At 55.4% G+C, this 27,482-nt stretch overlaps 1 gene segment (V, D, J or C); it reads right to left on the bottom strand.

Moving 5' to 3' along the window:
* Nucleotides 1-2,497: 2,497 nt before the first annotated feature.
* Nucleotides 2,498-27,482, bottom strand: part of LOC118662407 — a 78,047-nt gene continuing 53,062 nt past the window's right edge. Inside the window, 4 exon segments of the C gene segment in view lie at nucleotides 2,498-2,910; nucleotides 2,999-3,328; nucleotides 3,420-3,473; nucleotides 3,748-4,032. Of these exon segments, the coding sequence occupies nucleotides 2,582-2,910; nucleotides 2,999-3,328; nucleotides 3,420-3,473; nucleotides 3,748-4,032 (998 nt within the window).

Here is a 27,482-nt window from a genome sequence, read left to right on the forward strand (position 1 = left end):
GAGGGACAAGCGAGGACAGAGGGACAGTGAGGGACACAGTGAGGGGACAAGTGAGGGCAGTGAGGGGACAGTGAGGGACAGCGCTGGACAGGGAGGGACACGAGGGACAGTGAGGGGACAGCGAGGGACCAAGCAGAGGGGGCATCGAGGGGACAGCGAGGGGCAGCAGCGGGGCGGAGGGACAAGCGAGGGACAAGCGAGGGGAGCAAGCGAGGGGAGCACTAGGGACAGCGAGGGACAGCGAGGGACAGGTGTGCGGGGCATGGAGGGACAAGCGGGGACGCGAGGGACAAGCGAGGGACAGTGAGGGACAGTGAGGGACAAGCGGAAAGGGACAGTGAGGGAACAGTGAGGGGCAGTTAGGGACACAGCGAGGGACACAGCGAGGGACAGTGAGGGGCAGCAAGGGGCAGCGAGGGGCAAGCGAGGGGCAGTGAGGGGCCGTGAGGGACCGTGAGGGGCAGTGAGGGGCAGTGAGGGACAGTGATGGGCAGTGAGGGGTGCTGGGGATGTGGGGACTGTGGGGCTATGCGGTGCAATGGGCATGGTGTGAGGTACATGGGGACAAACGTGGGCACTGCGTGGGGACAGCATGGGGCACATGGGGTGCATGGGCATGGTGGTGGGACGCGTTGGGACAGCGCATGGGGCATGTGGGGTCATGCAGGCACGTGGGGCGTGTGGTCGTGTGGGGCATGTGGGGGTGTGGGAGTGTGTGGGGGCACAGTGTGGAACACATGGACACGGCATGGGGGTGTGGGGGGCAATGTGGGGTGTGTGGGGCACAGTGTGGAACACGTGGACACGGCATGGGGTATGTGGGGCATGTGGGGTGTGTAGGGCACAGTGTGGAACACGTGGACACGGCAGGGGGTATGTGGGGCATGTGGGGCGTGTGGGGCACAGTGTGGAACACGTGGACACGGCATGGGGTATGTGGGGCATGTGGGGTGTGTGGGGCACAGTGTGGAACACGTGGACACGGCATGGGGTGTGGGGGCAATGTGTGGTGTGTGGGGGCACAGTGTGGAACACGTGGACACGGCATGGGGTGCGTGGGGCGTGTGGGGCGTGTGGCGCGTGGGCACATAGGGCGGCCCACCTTGAAGAGCGTGACGGTGGCGCTGTAGCATACGCTGAGCAGGAAGAGGGTGATGAAGATGGAGATGGTGGTCCACAGCCCGTCCAGCTCCCCGTCCTGGGCCTCGGCACAGCTCTCATCCAGGAACAGCTCTGCACAGGGAGGGGGGTCAGTATGGGGTCGTGGGGGCTGGCGGCTTGGGGCTGGCACAGGGGTTCTCTGTGAACAGGGGGGGGGGCCTGGCCAGGTAGGGCCCATGGTGCCCGGCTCCCCCGTCCTCTGCCTCAAGCCCCGGTCTTAGCTTGGCTGGGGTGCCCTCTCCTCTCTGCCACCTGCACGGGGCCCTGGGGGACAAGGTGGGCTGACCCTCAATCCAGCCTGCTCTCTCGTCCACCACCCCCTCTGCCTGCTCCCCCTGAGGTCAAGGGCAGGAGGGCCCTGCCTGGGAAGGGCCAGCGCCAGGTCTGAGTGGGAGTGCAGGAAAGTGGGTGGGCCCGAGGCTGGCCTGGGTGCCTGGGGAGGACTTCTGTGTGTGGGGAGGGTGTGGGTGCCTGGGGAGGGGGAAGGGTGCCTGAGCCGGTCAGTGACCACTGGGGCATTGGGTGGGGGCAGGCTGGTTTCCATGGTGGGGGTTCCCAGGACTCGCTCTGTTCTCTGGTCTGGGCCTGTGCAGGGTGCCTTGTGGGAGGCCTGCAGTGTAAGGCCTGTCTCTGTGTGCATACATGTGTACACACATGCGGTCATGCCTGTGTGTTCATGTGTGTATGTCTGAGTGTTCGTGTGTGCATGCACGCGTACGTGTGTGTGTGTGTGTGTGTGTGTGTGTGTGTGTGTGTGTGTGTGTGAAGGTGGCCATGTGAGCTGGTGCTGGTCTGGGGAGTGCCTTGTTTTCCACGGGTCGGGCTCAGTGTCCCTGTGGCCTCTGACAGTCCCTCCCCCGAACCCCAGGACTGCCCGCCTCTGCCTCTTTGGGGCAATTAGGTGTGTATCTTCCTGAGCGGACAGGCCTGGCCCCAGGTGGGAGATGGCCCACAGAGCCCCCTTGCCTGATGGAGGGTATGAGGCTTGGTCTCGAGGGCATGGAGGGCCTGTCCCACACCACGGGCCAGTGTGCACCTGTGCGGGCCCAGAGCCACGTCCAGGAGCCCTGGGGACCAGTGGGCAAGGCACTCGGAGACCAGGCACTGCCCACAGCGGGGCTTGCTCAGAGGCGGGCACCCTCCTGGGCCCTCCTGTCCCTGAGGGGCATCTCCTGCCCCTGTCCACATTTCCTGACCGAGTCCTTGCCGGCCGTGGGGAAGCTGTCCTGCCCTGACGCCTGCAGACCCACAGGCTCTGGGTCGCGCCCTAGCGGTGCCGACCAGCCTCCGAGCCAGCCTGACCTCCACCCCGGAAAGAACCACGACAGTGTCGCAGGGTCCCAGGGCCGTGCTGGGTGCTTTATTGAATGCTGGGTGCCGAGGGTATGTACATGGGGGGTCGCCGGGCGCCGGGCGCTGCTCATTTACCCGGGTTCCAGGAGACGGTCTTCTGGGCGTAGTGGTTGTGCAGGCCCTCGTGCATCACCTCGCACGTGAAGGGGGCCCCCCGCTGCCACCGGGCCTTGTCCACGGTGAGCTTGCTGTACAGGAAGAAGGAGCCCTCCTGGTCCTTCTGGGGCGGGGTCGAGGAGTACTTGGTCTCGGACTCTGGCTGCCCGTTGCTCTGCCACTCCACGCTGATGTCCGGCGGGAAGAAGTCTTTGACCAGGCAGGTCACGCTGACCTTGTCCCTGGCCAACTCGTCCGAGTGTGGACCCAGGACGTACACCTGCGGCGCCTGGACTTGCCCTGTGGGATGAGGTCAGCACAGACGGTCACTCCCAGGTGGAGGGCTGGCCCCCCGCCCCAGCCCCGGGCCCACCTGTCTGCTCCCCACCTATGGCCTTGGAGATGGTCCTCTCGATGGGGGAGGGGATGGCCTTGTTGTTGACCTTGCACTTGAACTTCTTGCCCTTCAGCCAGTCCTGGTGCGTGATGGCGTAGGAGTGGACCACACGGTAGGTGCTGTTGAACTGCTCCTGCTCCGCCTTCACCGTCTTCTTGGTCATCTGGTTGCCGTCCATGTACCAGGTGAACTCGACATCCAGGTCATCTGGGGCCACGTCCACCACCATGCACGTGACCTCGGGCGTCCGGGAGATCATGAGGGTGTCCTTGGGTTTCGGGGGGAAGATGAAGACCGAGGGCCCTCCCGGGTTCTCACAAGCTGGGGGGAGACAGTGGCCAGGGGTCAGCCCTCGGCAGGCCTTCCCTGGGCAGGCACTCCCCGTGGGCCTCCTCCTGGGGTGGATACTCACGTGGGCATGTGTGAGGCGGGCAAGAGGTGGGGGGAGGTCCGACAGTTAAGGGCACTGCAGAGAGAGCAGGCTGAGGGTTACCGGGGCCCCGCAGGGCACGGCCCTGGGCAGGGGCTTAGGTCAGGGCCAGAGTTTGTCAGGTCTGAGTCCAGCACCCGCCTCTGTGGCTCCAGAGCCTGTGCCCACCCTGGGCCTGGTGGTGATACCAAGAGGACCCCACCCCAGCTTGGGGAGACCGTCTGCACTCCCGCCACTGCCCTGGGCTGGGGCAGGCATCCCTGCTCTGTGGTTTGTCTCTAGCAGATGTCTCTCCGTGGCATGTGCTCACCGATCTTGTCCACCTTGGTGCTGCTGGCCGGGTGGGCTACGTTGCAGATGAAGGTCTGGGTGGACGAGCTGGCGGGCACCGTCACCATGCTGCTCATAGAGTAGAGGCCCGAGCGGAGGACGGATGGGAAGGTGTGCACGCCGCTGGTCAGGGAGCCCGAGTTCCAGGTCACAGTCACGGGCTCCGGGAAGTAGCCAGAGACCAGGCAGCCCAGGGACACCGTGGAGCTGGATGTGGTGCCACACTTGGGGGACAGTGGGAAGACCGACGGGGCCGTGGTGGAGGCTGTAAGAGATGGGTCACGTGACTGCCAGGTCTCACCCTACCAAAGCCTGGGCAGGGCATCGGGGGCCCAGGCCCAGGACAGCGCTGAGCCCCGTGCCCGTGGCCCATGGGCTCCCAGAAGCCTGAAGACCCAGGAGCCTGCAGACCGGCTACCCCGTGTGTGTCTGCCACCCAGGGCCTCCCACCTCTGAGCCATGGGCGTCAGGCCCAGCAGCTCAGCCAGCGCTGCCTGGGCTGGAGCCCCCGCCCCCAGCCCCTGGTCCTCACTGAGCCTTGGAGCCCTAACTGGTGGCTCTCGCTCTGCCTGGCTTCCAGGGCCCCTGACCCCACTGTCCTGTCGCCCTGCCAGGCCCTGCCCTGGGCGAGGAGGCCCTTCCTCAGGCGGGTGAGCCTCTGTCACCCACCGCCCAAGCTCTGCTTCCAGCCCACAGCCCTCTGCCCTTCTGGGTCAGCCTGCAGCCAAGGCACTGCCTGGTCCCCACCCCCGCCCGGACCCCCTCCATGGGAGGCCCTCCCCTCCTCCCTGCAGCCCCCCAGCCCAGCTGCGCCTCTGCACCCAGCAGTCTTTCACACTTGCCCCTTCTCACCCCCTCAGCACCACCCCCCCACACTGCCCCCTCGCTGCTCCAGCTCCTGCCTAGTCCAGAGCCCTCCTGCCGGGTCCTTCCTCAGTCTGGCCCGCTCAGCATGGCTTGGAGCCTGGCACTGGCCTTGCAGCCTTCTGCATGGTGTCAGTGCCCCGGACCCCTGTGTGGCCCCTCACTCAGCCCAGGGCCCTGCCCCACTGTCCCTCCCGCTCCCTGCTCAACCCCCACCTCATCCTGGGCTCCTTTTAGCTCGGGCCCTGCCTTACCCCCGAGCTCCTCCCAGCTCAGCTGCACAAACTCTGCCTGCTGCTCAGCGCTCCCAGCCCAGCGGCGCCCTCTCTCTCAGTGCCCTGCAGGCTCACCCCTCCAGCTGCTCCCCACAGCCTTCTCTGCGCCCCCCAAGCCTCTTCCTGGACATTCAGAGGCACTCAGGCCCCTGTCCCCCAGTCTCTGCCTTTGTCCATCTGAATCCCATTTCTGCCTGCTCTGGCCCGCCCCTTGCCCTGGGCCTCAGCCCTGACCCCAGCTGGGAGCACGAATTCTTGTACTCAGGCTCTAGGGCTCAGCCCAAGGCTGCTGTGTCCTCCCCTAACCTGCACCCTGCCCCTTTTCACCGCGCCCCTGGCCAACAGAGCCCCCTCCACCTACTGCCCTATGACCCCTCTCTACCCACCTGCTCACCCCAGCTCTCCTGGCTCCTGGGCAGCCCTGCCCTCCCACCTGCCCCCTGCTCACCTGCATAGCTCTGCAAGCTCCCACCCAGCTCCTGGGCAGCTCTCTTGCCTCCCGCCTACCCCCTGCTCACCTGCAGAGCTCTGCCAGCGCCCAACAAGCTACTGGGGAGCTCCCTACCCTCCCATATGCCCCCTGCTCACCTGCATAGCCATGCCAGCTCCCACCCAGCTCCTGGGGAGCTCCCTGCCCTCCCATATGCCCCCTGTTCACCTGCATAGCTCTGCCAGCTCCCACCCAGCTCCTGGGCAGCTCCCTACCCTCCCGCCTGCCCCCTGCTCACCTGCATAGCTCGGCCAGCTCCCACCTAGCTCCTGAGCAGCTCCCTACCCTCCTGCCTGCCCCCTGCTCACCTGCATAGCTCTGCCAGCTCCCACCCAGCTCCTGGGGAGCTCCCTGCCCTCTCGCCTGCCCCCTGCTCACCTGCCTAGCTCTGCCAGCTCCCATGCAGCTCCTGGGCAGCATCCTGCCCTCCCGCCTGCCCCCTGCTCACCTGCATAGCTCTGGCAGCTCCCACCCAGCTCCTGGGCAGCTCCCTTGCCTCCCGCCTGCCCCCTGCTCACCTGCATAGCTCTTCTAGCTCCCACCTAGCTCCTGGGCAGCTTCCTGCCCTCCCGCCTGCCCCCTGCTCACCTACATAGCTCTGCCAGCTCCCACCCAGCTCCTGGGCAGCTCCCTGCCCTCCCGCCTGCCCCCTGCTCACCTGCATAGCTCTGCCAGCTCCCACCCAGCTCCTGGGGAGCTCCCTGCCCTCTCGCCTGCCCCCTGCTCACCTGCCTAGCTCTGCCAGCTCCCATGCAGCTCCTGGGCAGCATCCTGCCCTCCCGCCTGCCCCCTGCTCACCTGCATAGCTCGGCCAGTTCCCACCCAGCTCCTGGGCAGATCCCTTGCTTCCCGCCTGCCCCCTGCTCACCTGCATAGCTCTACTAGCTCCCACCTAGCTCCTGGGCAGCTCCCTGCCCTCCCGCCTGCCCCCTGCTCACCTACATAGCTCTGGCAGCTCCCACCCTGCTCCTGGGCAGCTCCCTGCCCTCCCGCCTGCCCCCTGCTCACCTGCATAGCTCTGCCAGCTCCCACCCAGCTCCTGGGGAGCTCCCTGCCCTCTCGCCTGCCCCCTGCTCACCTGCCTAGCTCTGCCAGCTCCCATGCAGCTCCTGGGCAGCATCCTGCCCTCCCGCCTGCCCCCTGCTCACCTGCATAGCTCTACTAGCTCCCACCTAGCTCCTGGGCAGCTCCCTGCCCTCCCGCCTGCCCCCTGCTCACCTACATAGCTCTGCCAGCTCCCACCCAGCTCCTGGGCAGCTCCCTGCCCTCCTGCCTGCCCCCTGCTCACCTGCCTAGCTCTGCCAGCTCCCACCCAGCTCCTGGGGAGCTCCCTACCCTCCTGCCTGCCCCCTGCTCACCTGCATAGCTCTGCCAGCTCCCACCCAGCTCCTGGGCAGCTCCCTGCCCTCCCGCCTGCCCCCTGCTCACCTGCATAGCTCTGCCAGCTCCCACCAGCTCCTGGGGAGCTCCCTACCCTCCCGCCTGCCCCCTGCTCACCTGCATAGCTCTGCCAGCTCCCACCCAGCTCCTGGGGCGCTCCCTGCCATCTTGCCTGCCCCCTGCTCACCTGCCTAGCTCTGCCAGCTCCCATGCAGCTCCTGGGCAGCATCCTGCCCTCCCGCCTGCCCCCTGCTCACCTGCATAGCTCGGCCAGTTCCCACCCAGCTCCTGGGCAGCATCCTGCCCTTCCGCCTGCCCCCTGCTCACCTGCATAGCTCTGCCAGCTCCCACCCAGCTCGTGGGCAGCTCCCTACCCTCCCGCCAGCCCCCTGCTCACCTGCATAGCTCTGCCAGCTCCCACCTAGCTCCTGGGCAGCTCCCTGGCCACCCGCCTGCCCCCTGCTCACCTGCATAGCTCTGCCAGCTCCCATCCAGCTCCTGGGCAGCTCCCTGCCCTCCCGCCTGCCCCCTGCTCACCTGCATAGCTCTGGCAGCTCCCACCCTGCTCCTGGGCAGCTCCCTGCCCTCCCGCCTGCCCCCTGCTCACCTGCATAGCTCTGGCAGCTCCCACCCAGCTCCTGGGCAGCTCCCTGCCCTCCCGCCTGCCCCCTGCTCACCTGCATAGCTCTGCCAGCTCCCACCCAGCTCCTGGGCAGCTCCCTGCCCTCCTGCCTGCCCCCTGCTCACCTGCATAGCTCTGCCAGCTCCCACCCAGCTCCTGGGCAGCTCCCTGCCCTCCCGCCTGCCCCCTGCTCACCTGCATAGCTCTGGCAGCTCCCACCCAGCTCCTGGGCAGCTCCCTGCCCTCCCGCCTGCCCGTGCTCACCTGCATAGCTCTGCCAGCTCCCACCCAGCTCCTGGGCAGCTCCTGCCCTCCCGCCTGGCCCCTGCTCACTTGCGTTGTTGTCCATAAAGTTTCTGCTGTAGCCCCTGCCCCTTCTTCCCTAAGGTCCCCTCCCTACAAGTCGATGAGCTCCACCTGCACTGCGTGTCTCCCCACAGCTGCCGCCGGGCCTCCTGCCCCGCCCAGAGCCCTCAGCCCAGTAGCTCCACTCCCAGTCTCATTCCTTCCCGGCCGCTCTGGGCTTTTCTCCCTGGAGCCTCCAGCCGCCCGCCCTCTCTCTGGCCAGCTTGTCCCCTATAGCCTCTGCCCACCCGGCCCTGCCCCAGAGCAGACCCCTCCTCACTCTCCCCACTGGGAGCCCCTCTGGGCCTTTGCTCTTTCCAGTTGCTGGTCAGCTGCCTGTGCCCAGCAGCTGCTGGACCTGAGCCCTGGACCCTGTCACCTGCCCACACCCATGGAGCTGCCGGCTCTGCCTCTGACTCAGCCCATTGGCCTGGACAGGCCCCTCAGGCCCCTGGGGGTCCGCTTCCTCCGCTGCACCACGCCAGCCGCCACCCTGCTTCCCCAGCTCAGACCACTGTGCATCCAGGTGTGGTCCTGCCATGGCTGCCCCCACCCTGCCCTCTGGCACGGGAAGCCCTGGGCTCCTGCCCTCCCGCTCGCTGCGTTTCTCTCAGGCCCTGGCCCAGCTGCTAGGGTCATTATCTGGGTCCCAGCGGGCCTGGTCTCCCCTCAGCTCCTGGGGCCAGTTCCATTCTTCCCCCCCCCCAGCCCTGCTCTGTGGGGATCTCACTCACCACGGGCGGGGGCTGGGGAGGCAGTGCCCCCAGCCTGACTGCTCTTGTCCCCACTGCATGTGGCTCCTGGTGGCTGTGGCTGTGCCCACAGCCCCACGTCCAAGGTGTTGGTAGCTGGGCCCCTGAGATGTGAACTCCCCCACCCCCCTCACCCCACCCCAGCCCTGCGAAGACTAAGAACGGGATTGAAACTGGTGCAGGGCTCGCTTCCCGAAGTTCCCTTTTTTCTGGGTGGTTTCTCTGTCAAGGGGCCAGGGGGAGTCCAGATGTGGCTGCGGGCCCCTCACGTGGGTGTGTGGGGTGGGTGAGGCGGGCATCCAGGGCCCAGGGGACAGAGTGAGAACCTGCTGTCATGTGCTCTGCCCCCCTTGGGGCTGGGCTCTCCCCAAGGCCCCTGGCTTCCCCAGCCTCGTTGGCACCTTTCCCTGCCCCTGCAGCACGGGTGTGGGCACAGGTCACCAGGTCACAGTCAGCAGCCCAGCCCAGGCTCCCCATCCACCCACTGGGTAGCTTCCAGGAGCCAGCTGTCCTCAGGGCCCTGCCTCTGCCCTCCTTCCCTCTCTGGCTGCGTCTGTGTCCTGATCATTGGCCAAAGATGGTGCTGCCCACGGTTAGAGGGAAGCGGCCCTCCAGCCTCAGATGTGCGAGCACAGAGTTCACGGTGGTCACCGGGGCCCGACGATGCCCCTCTGGCTGGGACCGCGTGCAGCCCTCCACCGCTCTGAGGGCGCGGACCCACCGCACGGGACTTGGACCTCAGTGTCTGCATCTGGGGCCGCACGCAGCTCAGTCCTGCAAGTCCGAGGTCTGGCCTTGGCTTGGGGTGCTGGAGGCACCAGAGCCCCCACCCCTGAAGTGCCGGTGGCTGAAGGCTTCTTTCAAGGGGTCTGTGGGCAGGGCTTGTGCCCTTCAGGCCGGCAGAGCATTTGCAGGCCCAGGGCCCAGGTGCCTGGAGCACCCGTCCAGTTATGTGTCTGCCAACAGTGCCCTGGGCTCCTCCGCCTGTCCTGCCGTCCAGTCCTCACGCCACCTCCCAAGGTTGGGGGTTTCTTCCCAAGTCCCAGATCCTGGTCCAGGGGTGCACAGGAGGCTCAGCGAGGGGCTCGAAGGCTCAGCCTGGGGTGCAGGGCCGGGGCTGGGCGGCTCCCCGCGGCTCTGCTGCACAGTGCCAGGGCCATGTCTGCGGAGGTCCTGCCCTCAAGGCCTGGGGGTGGTCCTTCTGCGGCCCTCCCCGCCGAGGTGGTCAGGCAGCCTGTGGCTCTGGGTTCCTGGGAAGAGAGTGACCCTATCTCGCACAGGGCAGGGCATGGGGCAGGGCATGGGGCGGGGAATGGGGCAGGAGGAGCCCATGGCCACTGTGCAAAACGTCAGGTGCCGGGAGCCGGTCCATGCTTGCTGTTTCAAGGGACCTGGCATATTTGGCATACTGTTCTTAATATGTTTGCTTACCTTCTTGGCACTATGTGTTTTAACCAAGGTGTCTGAGAAAGGTTGTTTCCCCAGGTAGGGATTTTCCCCTGAAGTTAGGGAGGGAATAAAACCTCTTAACTAAGTGTCAGGAAGGTAATTAATCACTTTAACTACGAACAATCATGCTTAAGCTACATAATCTTTACTCCCTGGGATGGAGATAAGAAACGCCCTAACCTTTGTAATAGAGATTGATAGGATTGAATCAACTGGTATAAATACAGATGCAACAAGACAGTAAGAACACAGAACTTAGAACACAGAACTTAGAAGACAGAACTCAGAAGACAGAACTTAGAAGACAGAACCTACACACAGAACTTAGTAGACAGAACTTAGAAGATAGAACCAAAGAAGACAGAACCTACACAGAACCTAGAGACAGAAGACTTTGCTGGAGAGAACATGGCAAAAGATCCTGGACTGAACCTGACTACAGAAATTGGCAAGAGAACCTGACTAGAACCTGGTGACTGAACCTGGCTGGAGAACCCGGAGAACCTGGCTGGAGAACCTAGCAAGAGAACATGGACACAGAACCTGGCTGGAGATCCTAAGCAGAACCTCTCTGGAGATCCAGACCAGAACTTGGCTGGAGATCCTGGCTAGGCTGCTGATCAACTGAACACTGTCTCCGTGTCCTTCCTTCTTCGCCGACTCCGTCCACACCTTTGGGGACCCCTGGACCTGCTGGGGTTGGACCCCGGCATCCAGGGGCCACAGCCTTGGGGTAGGACGTGTCCTCTTGTCCCTCCCCAGGGAAATCTGATGGTCACCCCGGCTCCCTCCACCCGGCTTCTTCCCCACGGTGCCCAGTCTGCTGGTGCCTGGCTGTGCGAGCTGTGGGCACTGCTTACGGTTGCCCAAGTAGCACTGGGTGGCTCACCCCATCTCAGACTTTAGCGAAATTCTGAGAGTGTCAAGGCCAGTGGGTATTTGCCCGTAGGGTCCACTCCCACTTGTGCGCCCAGGGTTCTGGTGAATTGGGACACTTGCTGGTGGTCACTGGTGTGGAAACTGAGCTGCCTGTCCCAGTGATGGGGGTGGTGTAAAGAAGATCCGTCTCCTGGGGTCATTACAGGACATTGGACACAGGTGCTGCCATTCGGATCCAGTGGGGGTGGCTGCAGTGGCTGGCGAGGGCATGGCAAAGTGACCGGTGTCCACACACAGGGCTGACTCAGGGCCCCGGCACATGTCTTAGGCCGGTTTCCAAGGCCCAGGTGTTCTAGAAAGATCTTCTCACAAAAAGAAGCCAGCAAGACGCGTCCCACGTCGTGTCCCGGAGCAAATGGAGTGAGCAGCTGAAACTAATAACACCCACCCCGATTTGGAGAAATTGCTCAGCTGGTGAGACGGTTTGCAGCTGGGAAGGGCAGAACTCCCCTGGAAAGCAGATCCAGGCAACAGCAGCCTCCTGAGCACCACACCCTCTATCTGAGGAACAGCAGCTGTATGTGAAGCCTCCCCCCACCAGCCAGAAGAGCCACCACAGCTGTGAACAGCACCCACCAGAGGAGCTGCTGCCAACTGAGGAGCAGCTGCTACCGCAACCGCCCGAGGAGCAACCACAGCCCACGGAGCCACTGCCACCCAGGGAGCAGCCACTGAATGACTCAACGTCTAGATATGTCAGTGAGATCAAACATGGGTAGACAAAGAAACCCCCAAAGGAAAGAGAAGGAGGACTCTCCAGAAAAGCAGCTAAGGAATACAGAGGCATGCAACATGACAGAAAAAGAATTCAGAATAAGGGTCCTAGAGTGCACAAACCGGATGGAGGAAAAAATCAACAACTTGTGCAAGAAGCAAGAAGAAACAGATGAAAAAATCAATAACATATGGAAGAAGCTAGAAGAAACAGATGAAACAATCAACAACTTAAGTAAGACCCAAGAAGAAATGAAGAGTGATATAGCTGCAATGAAAAACTCCATTGAAAGTATCAACAGTAGACTAGGAGAAGCGGAGGACTGAATTAGTGAATTAGAAGACAAGGAAGCAAAACACACCCAAACTGTACTGCGATTGGAGAAAAAAATTAAAAGACAGGAGGAGAGCCTAAGGGAGTTTTGGGACAACATGAAACGAAACAACATACGAATAATAAGGGTGCCAGAACAACAGAAAGATGAACAAGGATTAGAAAACCTATTTGAAGAAATAATATCAGAAAACTTCCCTGAGTTGGGGAGGAAAAAAGTCACACAAGCCCAGAGAGTCCCAAACAAGGTGAACCCGAAAAGACCCACACTAAGACACATCATAATTACCATGGCAAATGTTCAGGACAAAGAGAGAATCTTACAGGCTGCAAGAGAGAGATGGAAAGTTACATACAAGGGCTCTCCCATTAGATTATCAAATGATTTCTCAACAGAAACACATCAGGCCAGAAAAGAATGGATGGAAATTTACAAACTTATGCAAAGCAAAGGACTGAATCCAAGAATACTCTATCCAGCAAGGCTATCATTCAAACTTGAAGGGGAAATAAGAAGCTTCACAGACAAAAAATAGCTAAGGGAGTTTATCACCACCAAGCCAGCAATGCAAGGAATGCTAAAGGGACTGGTATAAAAATAAGAAATAAAAAGCTCAGAAAGAAAACAGCCACACAAAAAAAGAAATGGCTACAAACAAGTACCTTTCAATAATAACTTTAAACGTAAACGGACTAAATGCTCCAACCAAAAGACATCGAGTGGCTGAATGGATAAAAAAACATGACCCATACATCTGCAGTCTACAAGAGACCCACCTCATTAGAAGGGACACACACAGACTGAAAGTGAAAGGATGGAAAAATATCTTTCAGGCAAATGGAAAGGAAAAGAAAGCTGGGGCAGCAATACTTATATCGGACAGATTAGACCTCAAAGTGAAGGCCATAACAAGAGATAAGGAAGGCCACTTCATAATACTAAAGGGATCAATACAACAAGAAGATATAACCCTGGTAAACATATATGCACCCAATGCAGGAGCACCCAAATTCATAAAAAAAACTCCTGGAAGATATCAAAGGAGAGATCGACAACAATACAATCATAGTAGGGGACTTTAATACACCACTGACAGCACTGGATAAGTCCTCTGGACAAACAATCAGCAAAGAAACAGCAATCCTAAATGACTCACTAGATCAGATGGACTTAATAGACATCTTCAGAACACTTCACCCCAAAGCCACGGAATATACATTCCACTCTGATGCTCATGGGACATATTCAAAAATAGACCACATATAGGGTCACAAGCAAAGTACCCCCAAATTCAAGAAGATTGAAATCATAAAAAGCATCTTCTCAGACCACGATGGCATAATATTAGAAATAAACTACAATAAAAACAACCCAAAATACTCAAACACCTGGAAGCTGAATAGCATGCTATTAAATATTGATTGGGTTACCAATGAGATCAAAGAAGAAATTAAAAACATCCTGGAAACTAATGACAATAAAAGCACAACAATCCAAAACCTATGGGACACAATGAGAGCGGTCCTGAGAGGGAAGTTTATAGCTCTACAGGCCTAACTCAAAAAACAAGAAAAAATGGTAGTAAATCATCTAACTCTACAACTCAAAGAATTAGAAAGAGAGCAACAAGAAAACCCCAGAGTGAGCAGAAGGAAGGAGATAATAAAGATTAGAGCAGAAATAAATGACATAGAGACCAAAAAAAACAATACAGAAAATCAATGAAACCAAGAGCTGGTTCTTTGAAAGGATAAACAAGATTGACAAACCTCTAGCCAGACTCACCAAGAAGCAAAGAGAGAGGACCCAAATAAACAAAATCAGAAATGATAGAGGCGAAATAACAACAGACCCCACAGAAATACAAATGATTGTTAAAAAATACTATGGACAGCTCTACTCCAACAAACTAGACAACCTGGAGGAAATGGACAAATTCCTAGAAAAATACAACATTCCAAAACTCAATCAGGAAGAATCTAAAAATCTCAACAGGCCAATAACTATGGAAGAAATTGAAGCAGTCATCAAAAAGCTTCCATCAAACAAAAGCCCAGGACCAGACGGCTTCACGGGGGGGGGTTTACCAAACATTCAAGGAAGAACTAAAACCTATCCTCCTCAGACTACTACAAAAAATTCAAGAGGAAGGAACACTTCCAAGCTCATTCTATGAAGCCATCATCACCCTAATACCAAAACCAGGTAAAGACAACACAATGAAAGAGAATTACAGGCCAATATCCCTCATGAACATAGATGCCAAAATCCTCAACAAAATCTTAGCAAATTGGATCCAGCAGTACATCAGAAAGATCATACACCATGACCAAATAGGATTTATCCCGGGGATGCAAGGATGGTACAATATCCGCAAATCAATAAACGTGATACATCACATAAAAAAATTGAAAGAAAAAAACCACATGGTCATATCAATTGATGCAGAAAAAGCATTTGACAAAATTCAACACCCATTTTTGATAAAAACTCTCAGTAAGGCGGGAGTAGAAGGATCATACCTCAACATAATAAAAGCCATATATGACAGGCCTACAGCCAACATCATACTCAATGGACAAAAACTAACACCATTTCCCGTAAGAACAGGAACAAGACAGGGATGCCCCCTCTCACCACTCCTGTTCAACATAGTACTGGAAGTGTTAGCCATTGCAATTAGGCAAGAAGAAGAAATAAAAGGCATCCAAATTGGAAAAGAGGAAGTAAAACTGTCCTTATTTGCAGACGACATGATATTATACATACAAAACTCTAGAGACTCCATCAAAAAGCTACTAGACTTAATACATGAATTTGGCAATGTAGCAGGATACAAAATTAACCCCAAGAAATCTGAGGCATTTCTATACACCAATAGTGAACTTTCAGAAAGAGAGATTATAAAAATAATCCCATTTACCATCGCACCAAAAAAATTAAGCTACCTAGGAATAAACTTAACTAAAGAGGTAAAAGACCTCTACTCAGAAAACTACAGGACATTGAAAAAAGATATAGAGGACGACATAAAGAGATGGAAGAACATACCGTGTTCATGGATTGGTAGAATCAACATCATTAAAATGTCCATACTACCCAAAGCAATCTATAAATTCAACGCACTTCCCATTAAAATACCAATGGCATACTTTACAGATCTAGAACGAACTCTCCAAAAATTCATCTGGAATAAAAAAAGACCCCGAATAGCTGCAGCAATCCTGAAAAAGAACAAAGTAGGTGGTATCTCAATACCAGATATCAAGATGTATTACAAAGCCACTGTTCTCAAAACTGCCTAGTACTGGCACAAGAACAGGCATGTAGATCAATGGAATAGAATAGAGAGCCCAGAAATCGGCCTGAACCAATATGGTCAATTAATATTTGACAAAGGAGGCAAGAACATACAATGGAGCCAAGATAGTCTCTTCAATAAATGGTGTTGGGAAAATTGGACAGATATATGCAAGAAAATGAAACTAGACCACCAACTTACACCATACACAAAAATAAACTCAAAATGGATAAAGGACTTAAATGTACGACAGGAAACCATAAAAATTCTAGAAGAATCCAAAGGCAACAAAATCTCAGACATATGCCGAAGCAATTTCTTCACTGATACAGCTCTTAGGGCACTTGAAACTAAAGAGAAAATGAACAAATGGGACTACATCAAAATAAAAAGCTTCTGCACAGCAAAAGAAACCATCAACAAAACAACAAGAAAACCCACTGCGTGGGAAAACATATTTGCCAATGTCATATCTGATAAGGGCCTAATCTCCAAAATTTATAGGGAACTCATACAACTTAACAAAAGGAAGTTAAACAATCCAATCAAAAAATGGGCAAAGGACCTAAATAGACACCTTTCAAAAGAGGACATTCAGAAAGCCAAGAGACATATGAAAACATGCTCAAAGTCACTAATCATCCGAGAGATGCAAATCAAAACAACAATGAGGTACCATCTCACACCTGTCAGACTGGCTATCATCAACAAATCAACAAACGACAAGTGCTGGAGAGGATGTGGAGAAAAAGGAACACTTGTGCACTGCTGGTGGGAATGCAGACTGGTGCAGCCACTATGGAAGACAGTATGGAGTTTCCTCAAAAAACTGAAAATGGAACTCCCATTTGACCCTGTGATCCCACTTCTAGGAATATATCCCAAGAAACCAGAAACACCAATCAGAAAGGATATATGCACCCTTATGTTCATAGCAGCACAATTCACCATAGCTAAGATCTGGAAACAGCCTAAGTGCCCATCAGTAGATGAATGGATTAGAAAACGGTGGTACATCTACACGATGGAATACTATGCTGCTCTAAAAAGGAAGGAACTCTTACCATTTGCAACGACATGGATGGAACTGGAGAGCATTATGCTAAGTGAAATAAGCCAGTCAATAAAGGAAAAATACCACATGATCTCACTCATTCATGGATAATAGAGACCATTATAAACTTTTGAACAATAATAGATACAGAGGCAGAGCTGCCTCAAACAGATCGTCAAACTGCAGCGGGAAGGCCGGGGAGGGTTGGGGGGCAGGAGGGAGGGGGGTAAGAGATCAACCAAAGGACTTGTATGCATGCATATAAGCATAACCAATGGACTTAAGACACTGGGGGATAGGGGAGGCTAGAGGACTGTCAAGGGTGGGGGGAAAAATGAGCACATATGTAATACCCTTTGTAATACTTTATGCAATAAAAAAGAAAAAAAAGAAGCCGGTGAAGCTTGTGGCTCAGTGATTGAGCGTCAACCTATGAACCAGGAGGTCATGGTTCAATTCCAGGTCATTGCACATGTGTTTGATGTAGGCTTGATCACCAGTGTGGGGCATGCAGGAGGCAGCTGATCCATGATTCTCTCTCATCATTGATGTTTCTGTCTCTCTCTCCCTCTCCCTTCCTCTCTGAAATCAATAAAATATATTTTTTTTTAAAAAAGAAAGACAGTCGGGGTGGCTGAGTTTGCCTAGAGTTAAACTGTGAGCTGTCAGGTTGGATCTGGGCCCAGCTTTCAGGAACCAGAGAAAAGAGAGGCTTTGATCACATTCACAGAAACTCCTTCCTGTGGCCTCATTCCCACTTGGGAATTGATACTTTTATCATCCTTAACGGCCTTCTTTGTATCTGTGACTCCTTTTTTATTTATTTTTATTTTTTGCTCATCCTCATCAGAGGATATTACCCAATATTTTTATTGGGTAATGTAATCCATTTACATTTAATTTAATTATGCACAGGAAAGGGCCTACTCTGGCCATTTTGTTAATAGTATCTTGTCGTTCTTGTAGCTATTCCACTCCTGTTCTTCCTTGGAATTTCATTGATTTTTTGGGAAGTGATAGCCTTTGATCCCTTTGTTGTTGAATGTGAATAAAGCTTTAGTTATGCACCATAGTGCCTGCACCTGAACGTCTGTTAGGAGGGTAGATTTTATATTAAGGCCTGGGGTTGGGTAGGAACTGGACGGAGGGGTGATATGGAGGGAATAAAAGGAGGACTTCTGTGATACTCTCAACAATAAACATTTTAGAAAAGAACTTACATGCATATAAGCATAACCCATGGACACAGACAGTAGTGTGGCGAAGACCTGGGGAGGGGTTGGGAATGGTGTGGAGGGGCTCAGTGGGGGGAAGTAAGGGGACATCTGTAATATTTCAACAATAAAGGTAAATTTTTAAAAAACACTAAAAAACAAGACAAACCAAGACTTGTAGACTTGTATAATGTAAGGCATGCGCCACAATCTTAACCCTGGACTTTGTTAATAACTAGAGGCCTGGTACACAAAATTCGTGAGGGGGGGGGGTGTGTGGTCCCTCAGCCTAGCCTCCACCTTCTCCAATCTGGGACTCATTGGGGGATGTCCAACTGCCAGTTTAGGCCTGGTCCCTGCGAGATCAGGCCTAAACCGGCAGTCAGACCTCCCTCTTGCAATCTGGGACTGCTGGCTCTTAACCACTTGCCTGCTTGCCTGCCTGATTGCCCCGAACCACCTCTGCCTGATGGCCTGATCGCCCCCTAACTGCCCTCCCCTGCCAACCTGATCACCCACTAACTGCTCTCCCCTGCTGCCCTGATTGCCCCTAACTGCCCTCCCCTACTGGCCTGATCACCCCCTAACTGCTCTCCCCTGCTGGCCTGATCACCCCCTAACTGCCCACCCCTGCTGGCCTGATCACCCCCTAACTCCCCCCCCCCCCCGCCCCGCTGGACTGATCAGCTGTAATTGCCCTCCCCTGCTGGCCTGATTGCCCCCTAACTGCTTCTGCCTTGACCACTGCCACCATGGCTTTGTCTGGAAGGACGTCTGGAAGATGTCTGGTCTGATTAGCATATTACCCTTTTATTAGTATAGATAATATGTATTTAATATATTTTTAAATTTTTATTTTATTTTTTTAATACTCACATGAGGATTTTTTTCATTGATCTTTAGAGAGAGTGAAAGGGAAGGAGGAGAGAGATAGAGATAGAGATAGAGATAGAGATAGAGATAGAGATAGAGATAGAGATATAGAGAAACATTGACATGAGAGAGACACATTGATTGGTTGCCTCCTGTGCCGGAAGCCGGTCCATCCTTGCTGCTTGACACAGTCGCTGCAGGAAAGAAACATCTGCACAGCATATGTTTCAAGGGACCTGGCGTATATAGCATACTGTTCTTAATATGTTTGCTCCCCTTAGCGCTGTGTGTTTTAACCAAGGTCACCTCTCCGAGAAAGGTTGTTTCCCCAGGTAGGAATTTTTCCCTGAAGTCAGGGAGGGGATGAAACTCCTTAACTAAGCGCCAGGCGGGTAGTTAATCACTACAAACAATCATGCTTAAGCTACATAATCTTAACTCTCTGGAATGGAGATAAGAAACGCCCTAACCTTTGTAATAGAAATTGACAGGATTAAAATCAACTGGGATAAATACAGATGTAACAAGACAATAAACTGCCGGGGTCCAACCCCAGCAGGTCCAGGGGTCCCCAAAGGTGTGGATGGAGTCGGCAAAGAAGGAAGGACACGGAGACAGCATTCAGTTGATCAGCAGCCTAGCCAGGATCTCCAGCCAAGTTCTGGTCTGGATCTCCAGCGAAGTTCTGCTGTTTATTGTCTTGTTACATCCATATTTATACCAGTTGATTTTAATCCTGTCAATTTCTATTACAAAGGTTAGGGCGTTTCTTATCTCCATTCCAGGGAGTAAAGATTATGTAGCTTAAGCATGATTGTTTGTTGTTAAAGTGATTAACTACCCGCCTGGCACTTAGTTAAGGAGTTTCATCCCCTCCCTGACTTCAGGGAAAAATTCCTACCTGGGGAAACAACCTTTCTCGGAGAGGTGACCTTGGTTAAAACACACAGCGCTAAGGGGAGCAAACATATTAAGAACAGTATGCAATATACGCCAGGTCCCTTGAAACACATGCTGTGCAGATGTTTCTTTCCTGCAGCGACTGTGTCAAGCAGCAAGGATGGACCGGCTTCCGGCAATAAACAGCAGAACTTCGCTGGAGATCCAAACCAGAACTTGGCTGGAGATCCTGGCTAGAGATCCTGGCTAGGCTGCTGATCAACTAAACGCTGTCTCCGTGTCCTTCCTTCTTCACCGACTCCGTCTACGCCTTTGGGAACCCCTGGACCTGCTGGGGCTGGACCCCGGCAATCCTGCACATTCCGTGACTGGGGCTGAGGATCAAACCTATAATTGAGGTATATGCCCTTGACTGGGAATCAAACCTGTGACCATTTGGTGCCAGTGGTGATGCTCTGACCACTGAGATAAACTTGCCACAGCAATAATGTTTTAGTATTGGTTCTGTGTTTATAACAAATGGTCATAACCACCGATGCAAAGATATTTACAATAGGTAAAGATGTGCCCGGCCAGCATGGCTCAGTGGCTGAGCGTCAACCTATGAACCAGGAGGTCATGGTTCGATTCCTGGTCAGGACACATGCTCAGGTTGTGGGCTCCATCCCCAGTGTGGGGTGCGCAGGAGGCAGATGATCAGTGATTCTCTCTCATCATTGATGTTTCTATCTCTGTCTCTCTCCCTCTCTAAATCAATACAAATATATTTTTAAAAAACAAACAAAACACAATTAGTAAAGATGTGGTATTTGAGGGGCACTGGAGTATGGGAGTTCTGTACTGTCTGCCTATATCATTTGTAAACCTGGAACGATTCCAAAAAAAGCAACAAACAAACCCCCCAAGACCCCAAACACAACACAACCAAGTCTACTTATTTAACCCCCCTGAACACTGCCATTCAGAAAAACAAGGGCAGCACCTGGACAGCGGCTCGCCCAGGCGGCGGGCCGGGCAGCACCTGGACAGCGGCTCGCCCAGGCGGCGGCCGGGCAGCACCTGGACAGCGGCTCGCCAGGCGGCGGCCGGGCAGCACCGTGGACAGCGGCCCCGCGGCTGTGGGGATGGACAGCACACAGCCATTGTCTCCTGTGGAATCGGCAGCCGCCTGGACAGCATGGGCCTTACAGCGGGCGTTCACGGAGGAGGAAAGCATTCGCGGCCTTTGCGCCGTGATCTCAAGCACCTTAAGGTCACCGGCCACGCCCACGTGTGGTCTAGGATCATGCGTGCATCACCCCCGAGCGCCCTGCAGGGAAGACTGGGTGCGTGCAGTGTGGTGGGCGGAATTCTCAGATGGTCCCCATTTTTTTTCTTTTCTGGTTAATTCTCACCAGAGGATATTTTCCCACTGATTTTTAGAGAAAGTAAAATGGAGGGAGGGAGGGGAAGAGAGAAACATTGATGTGAGAGAGACACATGGATTGGTTGCCTCCTGCACGCGCCCGGACCAGAGTTGGGGAACCTGTAACAGAGATACGTGCCCTTGACCAGAATCGAGCCCAGGACTCTTTAGTTTGCGGCCGAGGCCCTATCCACTGAACCAAGCCAGCTGGGGCCATGGCTCAGTGTTTAAGCGACAGGCTGTCCAACTTGACCATTTTCCAACACGGACAGAGACGGGCAGCGCCCGGGACGGTGAACGGGGCCACCGGCTTTGGTTCCTCCGGGGAGGAGGGCTGGCGGCTTCAGGCTGCCGTGAGGTCACTTCACTCTGTCCTTGTTTGTGATTTCGGAACAGTGGTCCAGCGAGCCATGTGTGGTGGACAAGGAGGGGTGGTGGTGAGTTTGGTCTGTCATCTTAGCTAAGCGCTCACTGCCCTTCTCAGGACTCTCTTCCCGGGAGGCCCTCGAGGAGGGTGGTCATGACAGGAATTCACAGTTTGGAAGGCAGACACGGAGCAGCAGTCCTGGCCCAGGTCCTGCCCCTGGCCCGGGGACCAGGCTTGTCAAGCCTTGGATGAGGTGTGCGAGGGTGTGTGTCCTGTTGTCACAACTGCTGGAAATAGACGTTTCTGCACTGAGAGGGCTGTCCTTGGGGGAGGCCGCAGTGACGGGGGAGCTGCAGGGCATGGGGGCCCTGGAGACCATCACATGCCTCCGGCAGACAGATTCCTGCGGTGGGCGGGGCCAGCAGGTGTTCACTGGGTATGAAAATGGGAAGTTGTGCTGGACAGGGCCCCAGCTCTTGGAAAGCACCTGACAGCTTCCTGGAGCGGCTGGGCTGTGCCCCAGGCAGGGTCCTGGCCGGGTTTGTGGCCTGTGGGCACCAGAAAGGTGTGAGGGTCAGGTGTGCGTTGGTGTCCATGTGTTTCATGCTGGTGCCAGGGGCTGTTTTAGAAATGTGTTTCTTGGACAGAATGAATCTCCAGGACTGACTCGCGGCCCAGTCAGGTGCCCACACACTCAGGGGAACCCGGGGCCATGGGCTGTGGTGCCCGGCCTCCCTCCTGGCCTAACAGGGGCCTGTGGATGGGGCTCCAGGGTGCAATCCAAGGGCAGAGGGAAAAGTCAGGACCCGCTCCCTTGGGAACAGCCAGGAGACAGCTGTGACCCCACGGGGGCTCCTGAGGGCGGGGCTCAGGGCAGAAGCACCAGCAATGATGCCTGTGAGGCTCTGAGACCTCAGTCACCAGCCCGGAACCCTCCACCCTCTCCATCCATTCGTTCATTTCTTCATTCCTCCCTTCAGGGTGTGTGGGTGCTGGGTGCCCTGTCCCTGCTCCCACGGAGCTTAGTGTGGACACGGAGTCAGGACCAGGGGACACACGGGTTCGCTGCCCTGGACGGAGAGAATGGTCTGGCTGGGCGAGCTCTGACTCGGCTCTGGTGCGATGGGAACCCACCGGCGGGTTTGAGCCGCGGCTGCCAGGACAGTTTGGGTTTCAAAAGACCACCCTGGCCGGGGGTGGAGGGTGCAGCCTGGACACTGCTGGGAGCTCTGGCGGGAGGTGTCCCGGGTCATGAAGCAGGCCGGCTGCACACAGCGGCGGACGTAGAGCCATGGGTCCATGGTGCGGGTGGTCATGGCTGAGATGGCAGAGTGGGCGAGGCGGGCTCAGAGGGAATCACCTGAGAGCAGGACAGTGGCTGCCTCTGTGACAGCTGAGGTGAGCACGCAGGGATGGGAGCCCGGGCTGTGGCCGAGCCAAAGGCCTCCTGACGGTGCCCCCTGGCTGGCGCCCTCCACCCTCTCCATTCATTCGTTTGTTCATTCATTCATTGATTCGTTCATTCCTCCCTTAATGTTGTGTGTTTGCTGAGCATTTTCTATCTGCCCGGAGGGTCCTGTCTGCCTGGAGGGTCCTGTCTGCCTGGAGGGTCCTACTTGCTGGAGGGTCCTACCTGCTGGAGGGTCCTACCTGCTGGAGGGTCCTGTCTGCCTGGAGGGTCCTACCTGCTGGGTCCTGTCTGCCTGGAGGGTCCTACCTGCCTGGAGAGTCCTACTTGCTGGATGGTCCTACCTGCTGGATGGTCCTACCTGCTGGAGGGTCCTACCTGCCTAGAGGGTTCTACCTGCCTGGAGGGTCCTGTCTGCCTGGAGGGTGCTACCTGCTGGAGCGTCCTGTCTGCCTGGAGGGTCCTACCTGCTGGAGGGTTCTACCTGCCTGGAAGGTCCTACCTGCTGGAGGGTCCTACCTGCTGGGGATCATGAGAAAGCAGCAGAGAGAGCTGTGTGCTCTTGGACGCCACTTTCTGGGTGAAAACTGAGAGTAACCGACAGTATAATAACTGAGCCACAGAAGGTGCTGGGAGGGTGGGGAAGGAGGCTCAGCCGGGGTCTGAGGTTGGCCCTCCATTAAGGCATTGGGACGTCACCCAAACCTGAGGGTGACGAGGGGGAGCCTCAGGGTGTGGGACAGCCTGCAAGGGTACGGGGGGGAGGAGGGACAGGAGGCCAGGGCAGGCCGGGCCCCACAGGTACCCCACTCTTATTTCTGATAGAATGTGAGGACCTTTGGGCTGCGGGGAGCTGGGGTCTCATATGACAATTTAAATCTGGGCCCCTGGTGGTGGTGGTTGGGGATGAGGAGACCCTGCGGTGTGATCCTGGGCTGCTGGTACAGAGACAGCACCTGGTGGGGGGGGGCGGGAGTCAGGGGGACTGGGGGGGGGCGGGAGTCGGCAGGGACTGGGGGGGGATGGGGCGGGAGTCGGCGGGGTCTGGGGAGGATGTGGCGGGAGTCCATGGGACTGGGGGGGATAGAGCGGGAGTCGCGGGACTCGGGGGGATGGGGCGGGTGGAGCGGCAGCTGTGTGTGCTCTTTCCCTCAGCTGCTGGGGAAGTGGCCTCCGTGTGTGTTCTCAGCCTCGCTGAGCAGCGTTCAGAGTGTGATTGGATCCCCCACTCTCTTCCCACAGGCTCCAGGGCTTTTCCAGCTTCTGGGGGCGCCCACACCCCTGGGCCCCTGGCTGTCCCCCTGGCTGTCCCAGTGGCTGCTGGCCGCATAGCGAGAAGTGCCAGCTTCTGTCTGTGACGAGGTTGCCCGGCAACAAGAGGAGCCCTTCCAAATCCATGTCCTGACTTACAGGTTCTGGGAACATGCTCATGAAGTGTGCTTGTTGCCTGAAAACTGGCACACCTGTGCCTTGCGTGTGTGCCCACATGCGTGCACGTGGGCGTGTACTGTGGGCAGGGGCATGCTGCATGCGTGCACTGTGCATGTTGCTTCTGTGTGAACTGTGTGTGCGTACACCTCTGTGCACCTGCAGAGTGAGCCTGCACGTGGGTTTGGGTGGAGCAGGGCCTCCCAGGGTCCTCCGTGCAGCCCCTGCTGGGAGTGGGCGCTCAGCACCCTGGTGTCGGGACCGAGGCATGTCCTGAGGGCCGAGACAAAACGGGAGGCGGGTGTAAAGAGACAGAGCTATTTATGGGGTAGCCAGCGGGCGGCAGGAGGGGCGCCTGGGTCAGGGCTGGCTCTGCGGGCCGGGCGGGAGGCAGTGCTCCTGCCCCGGAGGCTTGTGGCTGAGGGGACCTGTGCAAGCGCTGTGAGGGCCCCGGGCGGCTCCCTCAGGCCAGGCGGGTGCCCACGGCCCACTGCCCTCCTGCTGGGGTTTCCCAGCTCCGCACAGTCCTGGGCCGGCTCCAGCGAGCCCCCTGGAAGGGCATCGTTTTGGCACAGCCCAGTGGAGCCGGTTCCTGGCCCTTCACCTTGACGAAGGTGATGAAGCCGCTGTAGAACAGGCTGAGGAGGAAGAGGGCCACGAAGGTGGGCCACAGGGGGCCGGCATTGTCCTGGTCAGCGAAGGCATCACAGTCCACATCCATGCGCAGGGGGACCCAGAGCGGCGGGGCCAGACCTGGGGAGGAAGTGGGCCAGGTGAGGTCAGTCCTGCAGCCTCCCCTCCCCCGGCGGCAGTTGCATGCAAGGCAACAGCTCACACAGTCCAGTGCCCAACCTGCCACCCACCGGACAGGCACATAGCTCGCCTTCCCATGGCCAGGCCCATGCCCGGAGCAGCAGAACCAGGTGGTCACAGCACCAATGGGGCAGGGGAACCAGAATGAAACACGAGCACATAACTCAAAACATGTGTGACCAGAGAACAAGGGAGGCGCCGGCAGTGAGTAGGTGCAGATGCACAGGCCCGGCCCCGGCAGCCTGGCCAAGGAGCCTCCCTCAGAAGTGGCCCCTGTGCTCGGCTGTGTGGCCCAGTGGCTGACATCGACCTATGAACCAGGAGGTCAGGGCACAGGCCTGGGTGGCAGGCTCCATCCCAATGTGGTGCGTGCAGGAGGCAGCTGATTGTGATTCTCATTGTTGATGTTCTTATCACTCTCTCCCTCCCCCTTCCTCTCTGAAATCAGTAAAAATATATAAAAGCATATAGGGGGAAACCAAGATGGCGGCATAGGTAAACACCAGAAATTGCTGCCTCGCACAACCACTTCAAAAATACAATTAAAAGACAAAACGGACATCATCCAGAACCACAGGAAGGCTGGCTGAGTGGAAATTCTACAACTAGAAGGAAAGAGAAAAGCACACTGAGACTCAGAGGAGCTGTGGTGCAGAAGTAAAGTGCAGAGGTACGAGGCGCATGTGGAAAGTGCTGTCAGCTGAGGACGTGACGCACGTGGAAAGGGCTGGCAACGGAGGACATGGTTGTCTTTTTCAATCGGGATGGAGTCTCAAGCTCCTGACTGCTCTGACCTGCAGTTCTGGGCGAGTCTCTGGGGACCCAGACTCATAAGGGAGAAACTGGACTGTCTGGCATCAGGAGGAACTTGAGGGTGGCTTTCTCTCAGAGGTGCTTGCAGCTATTACCAGGTCACTCAGAAGCAGGGCCTCTTAGGGCAGGACTGAGGAGCAGCCATAGCTGCTTGCTATGCACTGTTGATCCCCTGAGGCCCCGCCCCACCCAAGCTCTGCGCAGAGGCATTTGCATATGAAAGACCTGGCCCTTTGCAACCTGAAAATTACCTGACAAACTGCAGCTGGATCAGAGAAACCCAGAACATCCAAAAGAAGGCCCAAGGCCCCACAGCAGCTTGCATTGCTTCACAGCTGGGCTCCTGCTGGGTAGCCTCAGGCAGAGGCTAAATTAGCACCTCCTTAGAAATCCAAGAGCCAGAGTACCCAGCGGTCAGAGTGGGACCATCCAGATTACAACTCCTCAGACCCATAAGGGACACACTCAGAGGTCAGACTCAGTGAGCACCAAAGGCCCACTGAAGCAAGTCTTGCCCCAGAAGGGTGTCTCAAGCACAGAAGTTCCCCCACTGCAGACATAGCTGATTCTCACAGCCAATTGGCCTGGAGGTCAATTCCTCCCAGTGATACCTACAACAATCAAGGCTTAACTACAACAAGACTGTGCACAAAGCCCACAAAGGGGGTGCACCAAGAGTGTCCACCTCAGGTAATTGGGGAGGCTGAGCCACTGGGCCCTATAGGATACCTAGCACAGAAAGCCACTCTATCAACACAGGGAAGCAGCCAAAATGCGGAGACAAAGAAACAGGTCACAAATGACATAAACAGAGGAAAGCAAACTACTGGATATAGAGTTCAAAACCACACTTATAAGGTTTTTTAAGAATTTTCTAGAAACCACTGATAAATTTATTAAGACCCTCAATAAGTCCAGTGAGACCACGAATAAATTTAGTGAGACCCTCAAGAAATCTAGTAAGACCTTCTAGGATATGAAAAAGGACCAACTAGAAATTAGGCATACACTGACTTAAATGAAGAATATTATACAGAGTTACAACAGCAGACTAGAGGATCGTAAGAATCAAGTCAAAGATTTGAAATACTAAGAAGCATAAAACACCCAACTGGAAAATCAAAAAGCAAAAAGAATCCAAAAATATGAAGAGAGTGTAAGGAGCCTCTGGGACACCTTCAAGCATACCAACATCCGAATTATAGGGGTGCCAGAAGAAGTGAGAGAGGAAGATATTGAAAACCTACTTGAAGAAATAATGACAGAAACCTTCCCCTACCTGGTGATAGAAATAGACTTCCAAGTCTAGGATGCACAGAGAACCCCAAACAAAAGGAATCCAAAGAGGACCACACCAAGACACATCATCATTAAAATGCCAAGAGCAAAAGACAAAGAGAGAATCTTAAAAGCAGCAAGAGAAAGACAGTCAGTTACCTACAAGGGAGTACCCATACGACTGTCAGCTGATTTCTCAACAGAAGCTATGAAGGCCAGAAGGGAGTGGCAAGAAATTTTTAAAGTGATGAATCGCAAGAACCTACAACCAAGATTACTTTATCCAGCAAAGCTATCATTCAGAATTAAAGGTCAGAGGAAGAGCTGCACAGATAAAAAAAAGCTAAAGGAGTTCATCACCACCAAACCAGTATTATATGAAATGGTGAAAGGTATCCTTTAAGAAGAGGAAGAAGAAAAAGGTAAAGATACAAATTATGAACAACAAATACACATCTATCAACAAGTGAATCTAAAAATCAAGTGAATAAATAATCTGATGTACAGAATAAACTGGTGAATATAATAGAAAAAGGGGCATAGAAAGGGAGTGGACTGATTATTCTTGCGGCGGGGGAAAGGGGTGTGGGGGGTGTGGGAATAGAATGGACAAAAATCGTACACCTATGGATGAGGACAGTGGGGGGGGGGTAAGGGCAGAGGGTGGGGTGGGAACTGGGTGGAGGAGAGCTATGG

Source organism: Myotis myotis, unplaced genomic scaffold (assembly GCF_014108235.1).
Source record: "Myotis myotis isolate mMyoMyo1 unplaced genomic scaffold, mMyoMyo1.p scaffold_m19_p_80, whole genome shotgun sequence".
Classification (NCBI taxonomy): Eukaryota; Metazoa; Chordata; class Mammalia; order Chiroptera; family Vespertilionidae; genus Myotis; species Myotis myotis.